Source organism: Etheostoma cragini, chromosome 15 (assembly GCF_013103735.1).
Source record: "Etheostoma cragini isolate CJK2018 chromosome 15, CSU_Ecrag_1.0, whole genome shotgun sequence".
NCBI lineage: Eukaryota > Metazoa > Chordata > Actinopteri > Perciformes > Percidae > Etheostoma > Etheostoma cragini.
In genome coordinates, this window is record NC_048421.1 from 3836494 (window position 1) to 3856493 (window position 20000).

The 20000-nt window shown below is 42.4% G+C and overlaps 3 protein-coding genes across 4 annotated transcripts in view; 2 read left to right on the forward strand and 1 right to left on the reverse strand.

The window, feature by feature from the left end:
* Positions 1-6322, forward strand: part of LOC117957749 (myosin-16-like) — an 18741-nt gene extending 12419 nt beyond the window's left edge. The window contains exons 33-43 of the mRNA XM_034893753.1: positions 13-209; positions 647-779; positions 1090-1306; positions 1720-1856; positions 2441-2544; positions 3192-3384; positions 3461-3664; positions 3803-3928; positions 4111-4281; positions 4837-5037; positions 5476-6322. Of these exons, the coding sequence (XP_034749644.1) occupies positions 13-209; positions 647-779; positions 1090-1306; positions 1720-1856; positions 2441-2544; positions 3192-3384; positions 3461-3664; positions 3803-3928; positions 4111-4281; positions 4837-5037; positions 5476-5673 (1881 nt within the window). The 3' untranslated portion in view covers positions 5674-6322. The remainder of the gene's footprint in view (positions 1-12; positions 210-646; positions 780-1089; positions 1307-1719; positions 1857-2440; positions 2545-3191; positions 3385-3460; positions 3665-3802; positions 3929-4110; positions 4282-4836; positions 5038-5475) is intronic.
* A 2107-nt stretch (positions 6323-8429) lies between these two features.
* On the reverse strand, positions 8430-14591 carry wipi2 (WD repeat domain, phosphoinositide interacting 2). 2 transcript variants are annotated; one of them, XM_034893782.1, is made up of 12 exons: positions 14328-14591; positions 13404-13486; positions 12616-12785; positions 12309-12405; positions 11743-11840; positions 11313-11405; positions 11093-11163; positions 10830-10937; positions 10475-10639; positions 9886-9993; positions 9649-9743; positions 8430-9073 (listed from the first exon to the last, which is right to left on the reverse strand). In XM_034893782.1, exons 1-12 carry the CDS (start codon positions 14399-14401, stop codon positions 8961-8963), a joined length of 1275 nt encoding a protein of 424 aa, XP_034749673.1. In that variant the 5' UTR covers positions 14402-14591; the 3' UTR covers positions 8430-8960. The 2 variants fall into 2 exon arrangements, with proteins under 2 accessions (XP_034749673.1, XP_034749672.1); XM_034893781.1 differs by having other exon boundaries at positions 10824-10937.
* Positions 14592-19219: 4628 nt separating this feature from the next.
* mmd2a (monocyte to macrophage differentiation-associated 2a) overlaps positions 19220-20000 on the forward strand; it is a 9335-nt gene continuing 8554 nt past the window's right edge. The window contains exon 1 of the mRNA XM_034893790.1: positions 19220-19575. Within this exon, the coding sequence (XP_034749681.1) occupies positions 19547-19575 (29 nt within the window). The 5' untranslated portion in view covers positions 19220-19546. The remainder of the gene's footprint in view (positions 19576-20000) is intronic.

Genomic DNA, 20000 nt, shown 5'->3' on the forward strand with positions numbered 1-20000 from the left:
CCCCCCGCGCAGGGCCGTACCACAGCGGTGATGGGCCTGGCCAACGCTCGCCACGACCTCTCCCTGCTGAAGGAGCAGCTGGAGGAGGAGTCCGAAGGCCGAGGGGAGCTGCAGCGCCTCGTGTCCAAGCTCAACGCCGACGTCACCTCCTGGAGGAGCAAGTATGAGACGGACGCCATCCACCGCACCGAGGAGCTGGAGGAGACCAAGTAGGTTCAATAGGCAGTGGTTCTCAGACCTTTTTCCATAATGTACCCACCTGGGAATATTCTCTGAGCCAAATACCACCTGACCAACACAAGCATTGTTGGGCTTTAGAAAGAGGTACATCAAATTTTCAAATTGAAAAAACACTTCAACTCTACTTTAAATGTCAAATCCATGACCAGATACATTTATTATTATAGTATAATTTTTCATGGAATGATGCATGACTGATATGTTTTAAATTAACACATTTAAAAGAAATCTCACCTGCCCCCTGCAGTACACGTAGCCTGCAACAGAGCTGTGCGATTCTGCAACTACCCCTGTGAATCAAATAAAAACTTGGGTATAAATGAAACATGGTGGTTTTCTTGACACTTTTTTAATGTAATCCAACGCTGGCCTCTCCCTCTCTTTCCGTCGCCCTACTCTCCTCCAGACGCAAACTTGCGGTGCGTCTGCAGGAGGCTGAGGAGGCAGCGGAGGCGGCACAAGCCAGAGCTGCCAGCCTGGATAAGGTCAAGCTGAGGCTGCAGGGAGAGGTGGAAGACCTCACCATAGATCTGGAGAGGGTAGACACACACACACACACACACGAACACACCTATACGTCTGTGTACATATGTCTCGACACATAGGACACAGTCTGCAAAAGCTCATGTTTCTGCTAGGGGAAAAGAATCATGTCTTAAAATACTTGCTTTCATAATGAATGAAATAGTTCTAATATTGAATCTTTAGTGTTACACTTACACCCATGTCATTGTATCATGGGGCTTATCCTCATGAAATAACACTATTAAAATCTAACGTTGTGTGGATGTGTAGAAATAAGGATCACAAAAAGGGAGATTCATTTGCTTTCTGCCTGTGTGACGGTAGTGCAACGCAGCAGCAGCAGCTCTGGATAAGAAGCAGCGCGTTTTTGACAAGCTGGCGGCCGAGTGGAGCCAGAAGAATGAGGAGCTGCAACTGGAACTGGACAACAGCCAGAAGGAGAGCCGCTCCTACATGACGGAGCTTTACAAGCTTAAGACGGCCTACGAGGAGAGCCAGGATCACATAGAGACCGTCCGCAAGGAAAACAAAACCCTCTCAGGTAGCTTCTTACTGCTGCAGATGCTGCTGTCCAGTAGACCATAATGGGAAAAGTGTGATGGGGTGATATCCTGAAAAAGCTTCAAGCTAGATAGCCGGATTACATGTGTATACTCTCATACGATAAAATGCAACTTTGTTGTTAGTTTACACTGAAATTCACTTTACCCCAAAAAACAAGAGACAAAGACAAATACACACAGAGCCAGACAACAAATACACAAATAGTACACAAAGATGAAAACAAATGAACAGCCATGAACAAGAGACATGTTTCATGATGTCCTCAGGTCCAGAGCTTGACTGGCAGCACTCTGATTTTGGTTTAGCAACAGGATAGACTGAATATATAATATATAATGAATAAAAGAGTTATGTCATGTTTTCTTGACAACGGGCACTCTCTCCCCACAGAGGAGATCAAGGAGTTGGTGGACCAGCTCGGGGAAGGAGGCCGCAGCGTCCACGAGCTGCAGAAGGCAAAGAAGAAACTGGAGGTGGAGAAGGAGGAGCTGCAGCTGGCTCTGGATGAGACTGAAGCTGCACTCGAGGTACAAAGAGCCTATTTTACTGCCTGTAAAAAGGACATTTTGTTGGGTCTCTGTAAATAATAGAGTGTGGTCTAGACCTACTCTATCTGTAAAGTGTCCTGAGATAACTCCTGTTGTGATTTGACGAATGGAAATAGAAGAAAGAAAAAAAACATGGCATCTGTAAGTTCTGACTGGGGAAGAAAACGACGTGCATGAATTTTAGAAACATTTATTTCCAGTTTGGTTTGGCTGTTGGTGGATTTATTGAACAAGATCAATAAATCAATCAATCCATCAATAAATCCATCAATCAATCAACCCAAAGACAGCCATAAATGCTCGCAGTGTTAGTGGCAGAGCTGTCAACTCTAAACACAGCAGCAAGTACACCAGAGATTTTGGAAAAGATTGATGGGGAAAGTTGAATGCTGGCGCAAACAGTGGCCTCTGTCCGTAGTACAGTTCCATTTTCAAATGCGTGTGTATGTATGTGTGTGTGTGTGTGTGTGTGTGTGTGTGTGTGTGTGTGTGTGTGTGTGTGTGTGTGTGTGTGTGTGTGTGTGTGTGTGTGTGTGTGTGTGTGTGTGTGTGTTTGTGTCCAGGGGGAGGAAGGTAAGCTGGTGCGTGTGCAGCTGGAGCTTGCTCAGGTCAAGGCTGACATCGACCGCAGAATCCACGAGAAGGAGGAAGAGTTTGAAGTCACCAGGTCAGAAAACCGATTTGTTAAACACAACATAGTGGGTCAAACACAGAAAAGGTTCAAACCCTAAATTCCTAGAAATAGTTCAGAACCCTACATTATGCGATAAAAATATATCACTAAAAATGTATCATTACCTTAGGGATTATTTAAAAAGTAAGATTATACTCTATTTAAATGATTGTTATTCTTATCAATCCGTAGTTACTAAAGATCCACATTTACCTTTTTCTTAAAGCTGACTCAGGTTTCCATAGCCATCTGGAAAAATTACATCCAAGGTGCAAACACACTGCATTTCAATAAATTATTTTCACATAACTATTCATTTGTTACTGTACTCTCACCAGAAAAGGGCAAAATAAAATATAAATCTGTTGCGTGGAAAAATGAAAGACCCTCTCCTGTCAATCTCTAACCAAAAAAACATCCAAAAAAATAAGACAAAAATCAAAAACATAACCCTCCAACTTTTTGACCTGATGTCCCCCATAATCACTTTGATACAGTCCCTTACGTAAACCGTTAAACTAACTTAACTATAGAAGTCTTCATTCACCAATGTACTCATTGCTCACGCTGATCAACAATAACTAGATTTATATTTGTGTTTCATAACCAGCTTGTCCTTAACTCCATCCGCTGTCCTGTAGAAAGAACCATGCACGTGCGGTGGAGTCGCTGCAGGCCAGCCTAGAGGCAGAGGCCAGAGGTCGCGCCGAGGCTTTGAGGGTGAAGAAGAAGATGGAGGGAGACTTGAACGAGATGGAGATCCAGCTGGAGCATGCCAACAGGAACAACACGGAGCTGGTCAAAACCCTCAAGAAGTTGCAGCAGCAGATCAAAGTAATTGAAGGAACTGCTGAGAAAAACCACACGGTTTCATAAAAACAAACAGCAATAATCCTCTTGTCTCATCCAGGATCTGCAGGTGCAGATGGACGAGGACGCCCGTCAACACGACGAGCTGAGGGAGAAGTACAGCCTCCAGGAGCGGCGGCTGTGCCTGATGCAGGGAGAGATGGAGGAGCTGAGAGGAGGCCTGGACGCGTCCGAGAGGGCCCGCAAACTAATCGAGCAAGAGCTGGTGGAGACCACGGAGAGGTTCAGTGAGATCAGCATGCAGGTACACACATTGTACACAGTGAACGCATTGGAAGTGGTTGCTTTTTATAATCCCATTAATCTTAATTCTTAATCATTTCTATTTTTGCTTGTGGATCCTCATATTATCAGAACTTATCATCCATTTTTCTCGCTCTAGAACCAAAGTCTGACTATCCTGAAGCGAAAATTGGAGACTGACCTCACCCGGCTGTCCAGTGAGAATGAAGAGCTGATCTCAGAGTTTCGCTCTGCTGATGAGAGAGCCAAGAAGGCTGTGACTGATGTAAGCTGCAAGACCACACACAACCCCCACCCAAAAGTCAATACATAATAATATACACATGCATAATGTACAGGAAACGGGTGAGATTTAAATTCAAATGCATGTTCATTTGCAGTTTCTTTGTGGTGGTACTGAGTTCAAAATAAATCACGTGTGTGCATGTTTCATGTGTCTACCCGCAGGCAACGCGACTGTGTGAGGAGCTTCGACAGGAGCAGGACCGGAGCTCCCACCTGGAGAAGGTTAAGAAGAACCAGGAGCAGAACCTCCGAGACCTCACACTGAGGCTGGAGGAGGCTGAGCAGCTGGCTCTGAAGGCCGGGAAACGCACCATCCAGAAACTGGAAACCAGGGTGAGGAGCTGGGTTGGTAGCAGGCAAACAGCATTGGCTTAAAAGTGACTATGAAGCCCTCTCATTCACTCTAAACCAGGGGTCTTCAACGTCTTTTAGGCCAAAGGCCTCGATTAGCTGAAAGAGGGACAGAGTAGGGACCCCAAACTACATATGTTTGGAAATGTTTTGGAAAGTTGCATATTAAACTAGGCCTACAATAACATGTAGGGGGGCCTAAAGTGTATACACAAACCTATTTGTGGTGCTTACAATTTCTTAAAATAATTATTGACATTCATGTATTTATACGTTTTAATGTTAAACAATCGTTAAGCTTAACTGTATCTGTGGATGGCTACTTTACCTACAGGCTGATCATCAACGTTAAAAACAAATCACAAATAGGCCGATTTATCTTTGCGAATAATACGTTGGACTTATGACTATATTTTCAGTTAAATCTTAACTTGAGCCCCCCCCCCACATGCAGTTACTCTGAGGACCCGCTAAGGGTCCCAGACCCCCCTGTTGAAGATCTCTGCTTTAAACCGTTCAACTTGTTTCCCCCTTTAGATCAAGGAGGTGGAGAATGAGCTGGATCAGGAGCAGAAGCGCCACACGGAGACGGTGAAAAACCTCCGTAAGGGAGAGCGTCGACTCAAGGAGCTGATCTTCCAGACGGAGGAGGACCACAAGACCAATCAGCGCATGCAGGAGCTGGTGGAGAAACTCCAGAACAAGCTCAAGTCCTACAAACGCCAGATAGAGGACGCTGTGAGTAGGACGACTATTTCAAAAATAATAATAATCTTTTTCTTCTTACATGTAATGATTTGGAATTTCCGTGATGTTCTAAGGGATCTTTACAACGACATTTTGTACTACCTTATAATGTTAAAGTGCCTTTATCATTTCAGTTTGTTTATTGTAAGAAGATTAAGAAACGTTATTTTAGTGTATATCTCAGAGTTATATATAACCGTATCTTATTGTCCACCAGAAAGTGAATAAGCATACTTCCCAAAATGTTAAATACTTCCTTTTGTGTCACTTTTAATTGTTCTACTTAGATCCCATTAGAGGCTAGAATATTGAAAATATGTCAATCCAAAAATAGTACACTTTTATTCAATTCCACAATAAGCATGCATGGTAGAGAGCATGCGGAAGACATTCTGTAATGTTACAAACGTCTTGTCTGTCTCGCTGTAGGAGGAGCAGGCCAACAGCAGCCTGTCTAAATACAGGAAGACGATCCATGAGCTGGATGATGCTGAGGAGCGTGCAGAAGTGGCAGAGATGACCTTAAATAAAATGAGGATGAGGAACCGAGCCTCCACCAAAAAGGGCTTCACCTCGGTGGAGATCGTCCAGGTCACTAAGCCTACCAGTGGAGGACAGGACGGGTAAAAGGGAAAAGAGAGAGACACACATACACACACGCCTAGCAGGTTGGCAATTACACAGAGGAGCATCATCTCTCTGAGCATACCATCTTTGACACACACTGTTGTTCTTTGAGTGACACACACACCCATTCATCCCTCCAGAGGACACTTGACTGAGGAAGTATGAGGTCAGGCTCCCCTGGGGAAAGTCTTAAAAAGGCCTAGACAGAGCTACTTACAAAGTCTTATAATTAAAGAGTCTTTAACATCACTAAAAGTCTTAATCAACGTAGTCTTAGGATTAGTCACTTCACCTGTACTAGTCGGTTTTAGCCTGCATGCTAAGTAGGTTAAGTACTGTTAGCATGCCTTGAATGTACTGTATGGATCTGCAGGCTTTGAATGTAAAAGTGTTAAAAGTGTTTTTATGTGGAACAACTGTCAGGTACAGAGCTTTGGTGATGTGATCGTTGCTCTAATGGTTCTGTAAAGTGCTTTGATTGGATCCCACATTGTTTATAAGTGTGTATGTGTGTGTGTGTGTGTGCTTTGCATGATCTCAGATAGTGCCTCTACACCGGGGGGAGAAGAGGGAGCAGCTGCGCTCTCATGTCAACGATAGAGGGCCCACCTGCGTGTCGCTCCTGCATGTGTTAAAAGTGTGTGTGTGTGTGTGTATAGTGACTGGCTGCAAAGTCTTAATAAACTACAAGCAAATGAGCAAAAAGGTCTGTGGCTTATTCAGAGGAAGTGAACTTAATGAAGCACATCCTGCATCAAGACTGTAGCGTTTTCGAATATTTAGCCTTTAATCTGTGAGGTAAACATGGGGCAAAAATGGCCTGAGGTCTGTGATAATGTGGTTACACAGACATTTGATTGTGACACCAGGCCTCTCTAAATAATGTTCCTATATTAACAATGGCTCAAATGTACATGTGTAATGTGACAGGGGTCACTCCTAGTGACACGGTTCCTCGCATAGCATTAAGGGGATTTTAACCTTCTTTCAGGGCACTGGTTTAATTCAGTCTAAACCCTCTCATTGGCATTGCTATTTTTGTTAACAAGAAAGTTCTGTTAAAATCACTTCATACTGGCTGCACATGACAAAATGGCAGATGGACAAAATAAGCGACTTGCTAGCTAACACAGCTGAGCATTTAGCAGCTAAAGAGCCAGGTATCCCTCTGGAGTGGGTTAAGATTAAAACAGAGGTAAAAGGAGAGTAAATATTGAATTAACATTCATCAAGTGAATTCTAATGTTGCTCAGTGTCTGCTGGTTGTGTAAATAAGTCGCTTTTTGCTAACAATATCAACTTAAAATGGGATAATATTTTAGTGTTGTGTTTACAGCTTGTAGCACTGTCCCCAAGTGGCTAAAATCAGTTAATTCATGTTTAAATGTGTTGCCTGTTTATTGAATTTGATCTGGGATGAAGTTAAAAATAATTTTCAAGTTATAGAAGCTGTGATGCTATGTACAACACAATTGTATCTCTTTAAGGTCCCATGACATGGTGCTCTTTGGATGTTTTTCTATAGACCTTAGTGGTCCCCTAAAACCATATGTGAAGGTGGAAGCTGGGGGTGTGGACTTGACCAACTGCCACCTTGCTCGTCTCAAAGCCATGATGTCTCTCTTTCTCATGCGTGGGGCAAATTCTCTGGGCAGGCGAAACAGCAAAAGGCAAGGTAACCTTTCCCCTTATGAGGTCATAAGGGGAAAGGTTACCTTGCCTTTTTTCAAGAACGGCCCATCTGAGCTTTTATTTTCTCAAAGGCAGAGCAGGATACCCAGGGCTCGGTTTACACCTATCACCATTTCTAGCCACTTTAAGACCTAATAAAGTGACATTTTCCTGACCTATAATGAATATAAGATAGTTACCACGATGTAACAAGAACAAAAGAAACCTCTTTCATACATCAACATGGAATTTATTTTCTTTTTAGTTTTGGATGAACGTTTCACATTTTTTACAAAATCATTAGAAAAGGCCTGACAATCCCATGGCTGATCCTCATTTACCGTCTTCAGACATCAAAGGGATTAATGGGGAATCATGCAGCATCCTGGACCAGCTGAGGCTCAGCCTGAGCTTCAGATCCGTCAAATTATAATCCACAGTTCAATCACTGACACCAGAGTAGCACAAAGATCCCAGAGATCTTGATGCCATGGTTATTACCTGACACTATGGTACTGTGAGATCGCTCCACATTTAGTAATGTACAGAGTAGAGATACAGTGGGGTGAGGTGCACGAGGAGGTCACTCAAGACCAATCACTGACAACTTCCTGACTTTATCAAATGATCTGCTCAATGATCCTCAGCACCCAAATGTCTTCAATGTATTGACAAGGTACCACATCAACTACACCATGCATGTTTTCTTACGCATGACACATCATTGGTTAGGATTATGTAGATTTAAAATATCATTAATATCAGAGTTTAAAAGAAACCAATGATTGCAGGCCTTGAAGGGGATTGGATGAGGTAAAGGTGAGCTTGGGGGGACAAGTACAGACTAATTACTCAGTGTTTTGCTAATGTACATGCCCAGCACACCCACACATCCAAACAAAGGAGCTCTCAGCACAATCACACAAACTCTTGGTCGCAAACACCTCTGCCTCATGCCAAAGGCTTCTAAATGATTCTTTGGAGGGTACACGTGAGCCAGATGAGTGATGCCACACTCCTCGCAGGACACTGTGTGACTGTATGTGAGAAAGGAAAGGGTTAGCCAAGATTGTACACACCCTTGATTAAGATCGGACAACTGAAAATAGATTTTATTAAGCAGAGAGATCCTCCTCTCAAACAGAAGAAACCCTGACACTGGAGCAGAGAGGCACTTACACAATCACTTTCATTTTTACACAGTGCTTGCGTCTGTGTGTCTTAAATGGAGACACCGCTACTTTTTTTTTTTTCTTTTTTAATCAAACGTCCAACACACGCACACATACTCACAGATACTCGTTTTCACATTGGAGCATGTTTTTAGCAGTTGGCACATGTACATGCAAAGCTTCAGTTTGGCCTGCGCAGGCAAACTGAGGGAAAAGGTAGTGGTGGAAGGAGGGAGGGAAGGAGGGAGGGAGGGAGAAAAAGGTCAAGATGTATGTGAACAGACTAACGCAAAGATAAGACTGACAAGACAGGCTCTTGAACAGTTTGAGCGTTTTTAAAAACTCCCCTGTCTCTGATCCTGCCCCCCCCTTGTGTCACATGTTCATAGCAGCACCAGAGGAGCCCTCTGATTGGTGGGTACAGCCGTCCGTCAGGTCAGTCAGTCAGTCAGTTTCAAGGATGAGCGGCGGTTGCTCGTTCTCTTCCTCTAAGCGCAAGTCGTTGAGGTCATCTTCAAGCCCCGCTCCTCCCACAGCGCCCTGCTCTTCGCAGTAACCTAGGAAACAAGAGGTCAAAGGTCAAATACCAAAACAAACAACTTTGCACACTACATTCTGTAACAAAGTCCAATGTCATGAAGAAAGATTTTTTCTTGTTGTTCTTCCTGAAATTACTGCAACTCAATAGCTGACGATGACCTTAAATTTGAGCCTCGTACCTTGCCATACATTTTGCCAGAGATTAAGCATTTATTGCTAAACTTCCTCTTCAACCTGATTACAACAAAACACTGCAAAGTCTTATATTACATGTCTGTTATTCCCTAATTCAATGTTAAATGTGTCCAAAGGAAAGCATACAATTCAAAATATAGGAGAATAGAAGCAGTAGATGTGAATAGAATGGAAGAAGAATAAACACACAACCACAGGATTGTCACAATGTTCAATCAGAAAATTGTCTTATATAAGTATAATTCATTTGGAAATATATAAGTCCTGCTTGTAAAAGCAACACAAATACTTCCTACAACTACAAAATGACATCCACCAAACTCCCTGGGAAGAAACACAGAAGGAAATGAAGGACCTGTAAAATGAAGTATTACTTGTGAAGGTTTGTGGGACATACCTTTGGTGACAGCAGCACTGTAGGTTTGGGCCACGAGGGGGCGCTCATGAGACTGATCAAGAATCTCATTGGCTGGCTCAGCACTGCCGTCTAACCTGAGGGGATCCAGTAACAGAAACTCTCAGTACAAATCTCAAAATTCAGGCTGTTGGTTGTGTAAAACTTCAAATTATAGTATTCAGTGACCCGTGCATCTACCACATTCGCTATGGATTTGCGCTATGGACGGTGCGTTACCTGTGCTGCTTCATAAGTGTGCATTCCCCTCCCTCTTGTGGATCCAGGTTGTACAGATACAGGTAACCATCTGATGCTGCCACCAACAACCTGGGAATCTTCTGAATCCTGATTTTACACAATAAAAAAACAACAACATAAAGAACCTGCTTGATTATAGATTGCATTTAGCTAGCATGGCTTGGTAGGTAGTTGCAACTGCTGACACTGTGTTTGAATTACAGTTTTCTTTGGCTGAGGTAAGGATCTGTAGCGCTTTCTCATCATCTCTATTACACACTAATATAACACAACGGTCATTAAGACGCCTCGTAGTTTATTAAAAAATGTGCTATACCCATTGGGTAATATATCGGATAAAATCCAGGGCCCCAGAATGTAAAGAGATTCCTATTTTATAGAAGTAGTAAACTACATTGCATTAACAGCAATAGCAAGACATTATTTGTCAGAGTGACATCAACTGAATTTCAAACATCACACATGACGGATTTAAACAACAAAACAAAAACACTGTTGTATGTGTACATACATATTCCATGTGTGCATATAGATGTGTGTGTGTGTGTGTGTGTGTGTGTGTACTCACACAGCTAAGGCGCAGATGTTCTTATGTCCGCAGAAGGGCAGGCGCACAGTGGCGAAGGCTCTTCCCTGGGTGAACATTTCCGTCACCTGAGAAGGCAGGTAGGTGGTGGACGCCATCAGGACCTTGCCCAGGTACCCTCCCCATGTGGTGGGCTCCTCTGCTGGCCTACACACACACACACACAGACACAGACACAGACACACAGACACAGACACACAGAACGTGAGAATCCTTGGTTTCTCTGAGGAGCATGAAGCACAAGTAAATGGGAAGGAAATCGCAATCCTCAGAAACATTTTTTCTTTTTTAAATCTGACGTAATAGGACTGAGACAGAAAAATGTACGTACACATACTTCTCCTTCTGCGTCTCTAATTTGAAGATATGGACCGTCTCTGTGTTGCTGGAGGCCGACAGGTACAGGCCTTCCATACTAAACGCCAATGAGCAGATGCTAACACACCTAAGATAAGAAACAGGCATGGACAGGGAAGCAGGTGATCGCTGATATACAGTACACACGAACACATGCACAGACACAAATACTAAATCATGTTAGTACATCCAGAGTGAAACAGCTTTAATTTTGGAACTTTAGTACATCATTCAACAAACTACCTCTTGACTCCTCTTCGAAACTCAAAGAGCTTCTGTCCCTCCGGGATTGAGAAGACACGAATGACTGTGCCCTGGGAGGACGTAAAAGATACACAGAGGATGACAAAACTTGGAGGCAAAGCAACAACAGTGATCTGTATTTGCTCAGGCAGAAAACTAAATCATGCAAAGATAAGCCACACAGACACTGTGCTAATATACTGTACAGTAACCGTGTTACCTTCTCTGAGGCTGTGGCCAGTTTGGTTCCACTGGCATCGAAAGCCAGAGCCGCTAATGGGCTGTCGTGCGCTGGAATCATATTAGCCGCTCGCTGGAAAACACGTACAGACACTTGTTAGAGACGCGCTACAAAAAGACAAAGGAATGGTGAGAATCAGCTGTGACTGATGATAGTAAACACTGGCTGTCAGAATAGTGAGTACAGAGTCTCAACGGACAATTTACATTTCTTTTATATGCAATTTCATAAGCAATGGAAACAGCCCCTCAGCTGTACTTCAACAGGTATTTGTTTTGTTATGTATGATAGAAAATGCTAAGGAAGAAAATACGAGATGAGGAGGAAAAGGTTGGCCTGAAAGAAATATATATAAAAGGGCTTTATGAAAGAAAGATAGTCCAGCTTTACTGTGTTGGTGATCACCTACCAGGTTGACCGTGTCAAACACTTGAACTTCTCCTATCGTGGCACTGCCTGGGTAAGCCAGATAACAGTTATCATTGCTGATGGATAGGGCGCACAATCCTGGAGGAATATTAGCACAGATACATACTAATTAACAACAAAAGCCAAAGAATGAAAGGTAAATAAGATTCCAACAGGAGCACATTTATCTGAACGTGACAATGAGTGAAACTGAAAGAATGACTCAAGTACATAAAGAGACTACAATCATCTAATGGTTTAATAGTTCTGACAGCATGAGTGGGTGTTTGTTCAGTGGGTGTATACCACGGTGACGGTTTTCAGCCTTTGGGCCAACAGCTAACCAAACGGAGTTAACTGTGAGCTTAAAAATAAACATGTAATAAAAACCAAGGGCTGAGGAAAGATGTTTTAGGTTTCAGTTTGAGCACATCATTTACTAAAAAGGAAAAACCCTTTCCCGGTATTTTTCTAGGATTTTTCCTCCTTTGAGCATTTTAATATCGTGTATCACGCACACTATACACATACTATGTTGAGATACTTCTCATCGTTCTTCCGACTCACCTGAAGGGTTGGGTGGAGTTTCTCTGATAGTGTGCAGCACTTTCATGTCTCGGATGTTGTGAATGTAAAGTGACTCCTCCAGACACACAATCAGCCTCTGCACAGGAAGCACACAACAACACTGTCAAAGGCAAACACTAACAAGATAAGACATGTTGCTGTCCTGATGCATTAGCCAACTATGGCATTTGCACAAGATAAACAGTATACATATTCTGTTGTTTGATGAATATGTGACTATTTCAAAAGGAAATGCGTGGGACAGAACGTCTGGCAGACAGGTAATTATTTGCCCTCATCTTCCTACCTGTCTGTTGAGCTTGACAGCCAGTATAGTGTTGGAATAGGAGTAGTTGCAAATCTCGGTTCCCTTCTTGAAGTGACAGACTTTGAGTTTCCTGGGGGCCTTCAGGCTGACGATGGCCACCAGGCTGCTGGAGAACAGACGCTCCACAATACACACATCCTCCGTATCCGCTGCAGGAACACACACACAAATCATGACTTCACAATGTTCACTCTGTGGCATCCTGTCATCTCTTACTAGCTGCCTTTATTGGCAGTGTCCACTGCAATATTTAGGGAACGAAGTGATGCAAATGAAAAGCATTATATCAACATCATTTGGGCAGAAAGCTTATTCACAGAGGTTTTCTTGTTCCTGAACACACCGGCAAAAACTTTAAGCACACTGTGTATGTTCAATTAACTTACTGAGCAAAGGCTGGGTTCATGAATTATAGACAGTTGCACTAACTGGGCCAAAACACTTTTCCGTCTCTTACCACACAACCTGAGTCTCCTACCACCTGCTATTGCACTGGCTATTCAAATTGAACAGGATTATCAAAAAATATAAATGTGAGCACACATGGATAGTTCACAGGTATAGTATAAATTATGTAAATCTAAAAACGAGGAGCACTCGTGATGTTTCAGCACACGGGTGTTGTAAAAAAAGTGCTGACAAACTTTATTAATATTTAAAGTAACAGCAACGCCCTAATGGTGCAGTGATTGTGTCTAGACAGCATGTGACAGACAAGTGGAGAGAGGGGCATCAGAAAGTAACGATAGACCTTAGGCAATACTTACTACATTCATATATCTGCTCCAATTTGTCCACAGAGGACAGGGAGAAAAACTTGTATCCTGATTTGGTGCCAACAGCTAAGGACCTACATAAATGACAAAAATAGACACAAGCATTGAACAATCATTGAGAGCATCAGCATGTTATTACAACAATACACACACACACTCACACAGGATACATGACTCCACTGTCGTTATAACAGTTCGCAGAGGCGTTTCAAACTGGGATGAGCCTGTTAAAGTCTATTTCCAGTGGTTTTGGCGTCACTGGATGCACTGACATTGTGACAGGGATCACACGACTGAAGCAGTTTTGCAATAAGAGGCCTCTGCGGTCTAGTGCAGTCAGAAGTAAATTTAGCGGAGTGCCCCTTCGTTTAACACAACGGTATTTATTAAAGTATGTCTCAAAAAACAGTGTGCGCCTGTTAACGTGACAGCATTGTCACACAGTCACTAACTGTAGCGCCATTCGTAAACAATAACAGCCATTAGCGCTTGCGCCCAAAACTTGAAAACCACATAGACTTCAGCTATGTCTATGTTATACAATTCAGTTTGTTAATCACAACAATAGTTACCAACCCAACCCCCCCCCAATAACTTACATGACATCTAGCCTGACGTTACATGTGTGTTGTGGCTAAAGTAGCTAGCATCATGTTAGCTAGAAAGCTATGCTAGTGACGGGTGAAGTAACACGTAGCCGAGCGTCAACCGGACCGTTTACTTAGCTAACTTTAGCAAACATTTGCATGTATGGGTAGTAATTTATATTGTGAGAAATTACACCCAGACTATTTCTCATCGAGCCCTGTCACTCCGTGAGGCGTTCAGATAAGTCCATACCGAGCTAGCTAACGACAGCTAGCTTGACAGCACAGGCCATCGGATCCCCAGACACTCTCCCCGGCCCAGTCTTACGTGTTATCCTGGTTAAAGTTGGCGAAGAGAAGCTGGCTTCCGCCAGCATCCCCACTTTGACTGGCCAAGTTCATGGGCTCGGCACCATTGACGTATAAAGCTTCGCTAGAAATAGCAGCAAATTGGCTGGGATAAGATACTGTAACAAGGGCCAGACGTGTTGAGCTTCAAGGAGCCATCTCTTTTTCCTAGCCCCGCTGTAGTGATTGTTGTTGTTTTTCATTGGGGCTGTTGCCCCCCCTTACTGCGCATGCTCTGAGGACGCAGCGTTCGGTACCTTTAAAGAGCCAGGACAGTTTTGAGTTTCGATGATGAAAACAACAACAGAACATCAACGATATGATATGACTGTATATTTCTTTAGTTTGATATCTCGGCTCAACGGAAGAAAGACAGCCGGAGCAAACACAGTTGGAAACACTGTACAGTCATGTGAGGCAGTAATGATCTGATGTAACAGCGGCACCCATTGTCATAATGTGTAAATAACATGAACGGGCAAACTGCACATTCTATCCTGATTGGTAGCCTAGATTTGAAATATTTTGTACTTATTAAACATACCATTTACACTATTGGCCAGTCCCTTCTCTTGACTGAAGGCTACAATGAAATACTAATGGTTATAGTTGTTTTGTGCAGTTTGCACTTTACAATTTGTAAAACTACTCCAACCACCCATCACTTATTGAAATATCTCCACATTCTGCTTTCCATATTAAGCTTTAACATTGTACAGCTTGGCTCAGCATGGTATATAATTATTACATCACATGGCCTACATTATTATAAATGGACAAAACAAAACTGTACTGTGCACTTTCTATCTCGTTCTGTTCTTTCTACAGCAAAAAGAGACTTAGTCATACGATTACTACTAGTCACAAACACACAAACTGTTGTTGGTTTTCTAAACAAAAAGTTTAATTTTCATCCAGCTCCATGAACATTTTGTGTCAATGCAAGAGCAACTGCTAACCTGTCACTCATGTCCTTCTGCTGTGCTGCTCTGGATTGACATATGCCTCTATTAAAATAGTACATATCCCTGTTTGTGCTGATGTGCTGATATTCTATTATACAAGGGTAAATTACAGTCACAGATGTGTCAGTAATATATGGATTACATTGTAATATATGTACTGTAATTTGGAAAGTATCATATCCATTTATATAGGCTGTGTGATGTGCCATGTGACAATTCTTTCTTCCCTGCTAGCCTATAGAATATATGTCTTAGGTGATACAAAGAATAATGTAACATTACTACATTTTTAAAATATTTAGCAAAAGTGAAAACTGTATGTGGTTGCACAAACAAAGTAAATTTTGGTGAACAAAGAGGTGTATATTGCAAATAATGCATGCCTACATACATATTATGTTATTTGAACAAAACCACTTGTTTTTACTAGAGCACGTGTCTTTTTAATATGTGTGATGACATCAAATCTAAATGTGTGTCCCAATATGTAAATATGTATGTGTATGTGCTTGCATTGTACATGTATCCTAATCTGTCAGTTGCATAAAACTGGGTTGTACACAGTGTTATTGAAAGTTATAAATGAAGTTAGATATCTCCATATAAATTCCATTTATGACCGCTTTTGTAACCTCCTAAATCTATTCATTTCACGAGCGCTGTTGTTCAGCGGCAACATGTTGATTATTTTCTGAATGGCCTGTCTTTTTACGTGAACTGTCTTTGAAATGAATAAATCAAAACCTAACCCTCAAATAATGACTGTGGTGGCAAGGGCATCCAGCGTGAGGCGTGGGATGACAAGGAAACCGTTAGTGATCTGAGATGTCGACTGTGGGGGAGGGGGTGAGTCACAGTTTCTCTCTCTACGCATGAGTTTCAGTTTAAGGTGTAAATCTGAGCATGTCAGAGTAGGATTGTGAACGATACAGATTTAGTTAAGAGATAACAACAGAATGACGGAGACAGACAGCTGCTCATCCTGGGTGAGGATATCCCAGACAAAAAGATGGATAAAGAAGCGGCACTATCTGTTGGCAAAAAGTGTAAAAAAAGAAACAAACCAAGAAGAAGCTGCAACAAAAGAGAAAACCACACAAGCTCAGCTGCACTGAGAATAAATGACCCCACTGTGATGAGCCTTTGTTGTCCTTGACAGTCAATTCCTACGTATGTGTTTTAGGAAGTATTAACAAGTGCTTTATTGACCCAAAAGGCAGTGGACTCTCTAAATGTCTGTCTCTAAAATCTGAGTGACTGCACACACGGTGTACAAAACTTAAACTTGTTCCACCAGCTCTGCTCCCATCGCATCAACACGTCTGCTTTCTCTTTCTCTCTCTCTTCTGCCCACTTTCCACACACCCACACACGCACTGAGTTATCTTAAAGGATCCCCAGCACCATTTTACAACAAATGCCTTATTGCGTTGATGTTACCGAGCCCGACCTGAACCCGACCATAATTTCTAAACATCTGACCGACCCCAGCCCAGCCTGTCGGGTATTGTTGGGACCCGTTGGGTTCAGTGAGGGTACCCGTGCTTTACTACAGACACAGAAACGGCACGTCGCAGGGAAAATTTATTTTGGGACATGCTCTAGTGGCTGTAATTCTGCACCAAGGCTGGATTTTGGGAAAGAGACTTCAAATACCGTATTAGGGGACCACTAAGGCCTATATAAAAGCATCCAAAGAGCACCATGTCATGGGACCTTTAAACCTTAATTATTGGGTTATTACAGCACCTTTAAGCAGAACAATGACCTACTAAAGATGCTATACAGATACATTTCTTTTTGATAATTTCATCTGTAAAAAAACCATCCCTTTAGTTAAAAAGATCACCTAAGTTGTGTGTTTGCTCCTGGTTGCTTGTGATTCTGTGCCAGCAGTGTCCTTTGGTCCAGTTGACTGTTTTCAGTGATTGCATGTCGGCCTCTCCCCCAGAGGTTTGTCAGCACAGGCAGAGCTCCAACACACTGTCCTGGCCTTTGGTTTACAGAAGCCATAGCTTCCAAATAAATACGATGGACAGAGAGCCGAAAGCGAGGATTTGTGAAATACATAGCAAAACTGCATACCCAGCTCGTAGAAAAAAAAGTTCATTTTATTTACGGCGATGATAAGATGCTAAGAGGTGGAAAATGTTATAAACACTGGAGCACCACAAATATGGGTCCACACAGGAATATTAGAGATAGGCTATGTGTCTTTTAGGTTTAGTTTTTGGATCTAACTAGAAGTTAGTCTACATGCTGTTCAACTATTCAAAAGTAATCACTACAAATAGACTACATTTTTACATGCACAGTTGGACCTACAGTGCATTGGGAATACGCTATAGACGCTGTACAAATATGCTCGGCTGGCCGCTGTTGATATTCTGACCTTTATCTCTGAACACAGCCAGGGGTGAATGTGTAACATGCTTCAGTTTGAACCGTGGAATCTTGTTTGGATGTGTGTATGTGTGTGTGCGTGCGTTTGTGTGTGTTTGCATAATGTATCTGTTCTGTCTCACACAGCTGCTGCCCAGTGCATCAAAGGGCCTATGCTGGCTCAATGTTATTGTTGGGTAATATTTAATTTTCTATTCAGTTTTAGTGTATGTTTTGCAAAAGGAACCATGAGTGGATTTACAAAATTAAATTGAGAGAGAGAGAGAGAGAGGGGGTCATGCTTCCTTTTTTATTATCAGAAGATAAAGGCACTGCAGACCAAGCAGTAGTACATGTTACAAGGCTACAAAGATCGACCATTTCAGTTGAAGTACCAATAAACAGCATCTGTCTTCTGTCCCTGCTGGTCCTCTGTTATCTGTAGCTGCTGTAGTTCCAGACTGATCCTTTTGACACATTAAATAATTTACCTTTTAGCCCCGTTGTCTTCTTTTGGTTTGAAAACTCACATATCAAAGTGTAGATTTCCAGACCAGACCTCTTTACTTTTTTGTGGGAATAGAGGGTTGTTAACATTCTACAAGGTACACTTTGAGGCAATATTAGACTTAGGCTTATTCTTATGTAGTTATCATTTTATTTACAATATTTAGGCTACATTAGACTACTTTCAGACCTATAAAGATATAAAGGACTCTTCTTGTTGATACCTGACAGTGCAGGGAAGACAATCCCCATCAATACGTTCAAGGGGAAATGAATTCTAAAAATAAATTTCATATTCAGATTTGTATTTTTGGTTTTTACTAGAAAATGTTTACATGCTTCAATGTAAAAACAGGACATGTTGGGGGCTTGAAACATCATTGAGCCAAAATGTGGCTCACCTTGCAAAGGTAGTTCTCTAACTGTGTGGTTTATTGTTTCAGCAGGTCGATAGTCCAGTGGTTCCCAACCCAGGGGTCAGGCTGTCAACTGTAAATACTCAAGTGAATAACAAGTACCTTATATTGTACTTCAGTACAGTCTTTGATTAAATCTATAATCACTTTCCAGCATTAATTAAAATGTGCAGAATACATAATTTCACCTAAATAATAAAACAATTTGAGACATCCACATAATGAGAGAACCCGGTTTCGATGTTTTCTATGTGGCGCGTTTGGAGAACCTTGGATTTCTTATATCAACTGTGCCCTGTTGCAGACTGTAGTTTTATTTTTTATTTTTTGAGCTTTTTACCTACCAGTGTGTCTTCACGCTGTTTTCCCACCCCCTAAAACATGAATAACTTTCTCAAAGTCATGAAATCATTTGCTTAGGTTTTCCTGCAGGTTTTATGTTCTAACATTATTTAAATGGCCCAGCATAGAGCCAGTTAAAAAGGAAAAGTGAGGCAGGAGATAGAGTTGTGTTGTTGGGAGCGTTTTCTGTTTGTGTTATCATCAGCCTGGATAGGGGAAAAGGGGAAGGGAGGGGAGGGGAGGGGTTACTGACCCAGTCCCGCGGTACATCCTGCAAACACATCTGAGACTCCGAAAAAAATCTCTGTACAGTTTCCCCTCACGCATCGCCTCCGTGTTCCCACCGGGATGGCTCGTTATTTGACCACCGGAGATGTCCCGACACTTTAGATAAAGTCGTGTATTTGTGTGCAGCTGACCCTGGAGGGTCGATGTCCCTGTCGGACTTTATGTGTTCATGTTTTCACGCGCGACGGTGGGACATCCGGAATGGGGGATCCGTAGGAGGAGAGGACGCTCGCTGGTGTGCTGTAAGTTAGCAAATAGAGCGCACCAACGCGCGCGCGCACAGAGTCCATACGCACGAGATGGACTTCAAGAGGACAACATTTGGAAGGTAATTTTTTTTATTTTCTCAGGAGAATTTGACTACTAATATCTGGCAGCATATTGTTTCATGTGTGACACATCCTGTGCATCCATGCGCACTGATGCCTTGGCACAGCGAGGGATGTTATGGATCAGGTTGTGTGTGTCCGTGTGTGTGCGCGCACGCGTGTGTGTGTGTGTGTGTGTGTGTCAGAGCCAGAGAGAGGAGAGTGTGAGAGAGATCGTGAGAAGATTTTACTTTTATTAAGAAGCCAAATAAGCTGAAGGGAGCACTTATTGACTTTCATTTTCAGTTTTACCATCATAATCACTGTTTTTCTTGAAACCAACGTGGTTTTCCATATGTCATCTGTTCCATATTCTATGCTGTCTAGGTTCCTTTACTGGCTTTAGTTTAGCAGTTGTTAGTTTGTTGGTACCATGTGCTGCTGC

Excerpts from the sequence above, each read along its gene's own strand:
- wipi2 (XM_034893781.1), bottom strand. The coding sequence starts at position 14,401 with ATGAACTTGGCCAGTCAAAGTGGGGATGCTGGCGGAAGCCAGCTTCTC. Across the intron at positions 13,487-14,327 it reads AACTTTAACCAGGATAACAC|GTCCTTAGCTGTTGGCACCA; the intron begins GTAAGACTGGGC and ends TCATTTATGTAG. Across the intron at positions 11,406-11,742 it reads TGTTTGACACGGTCAACCTG|CGAGCGGCTAATATGATTCC; the intron begins GTAGGTGATCAC and ends CGTGTTTTCCAG.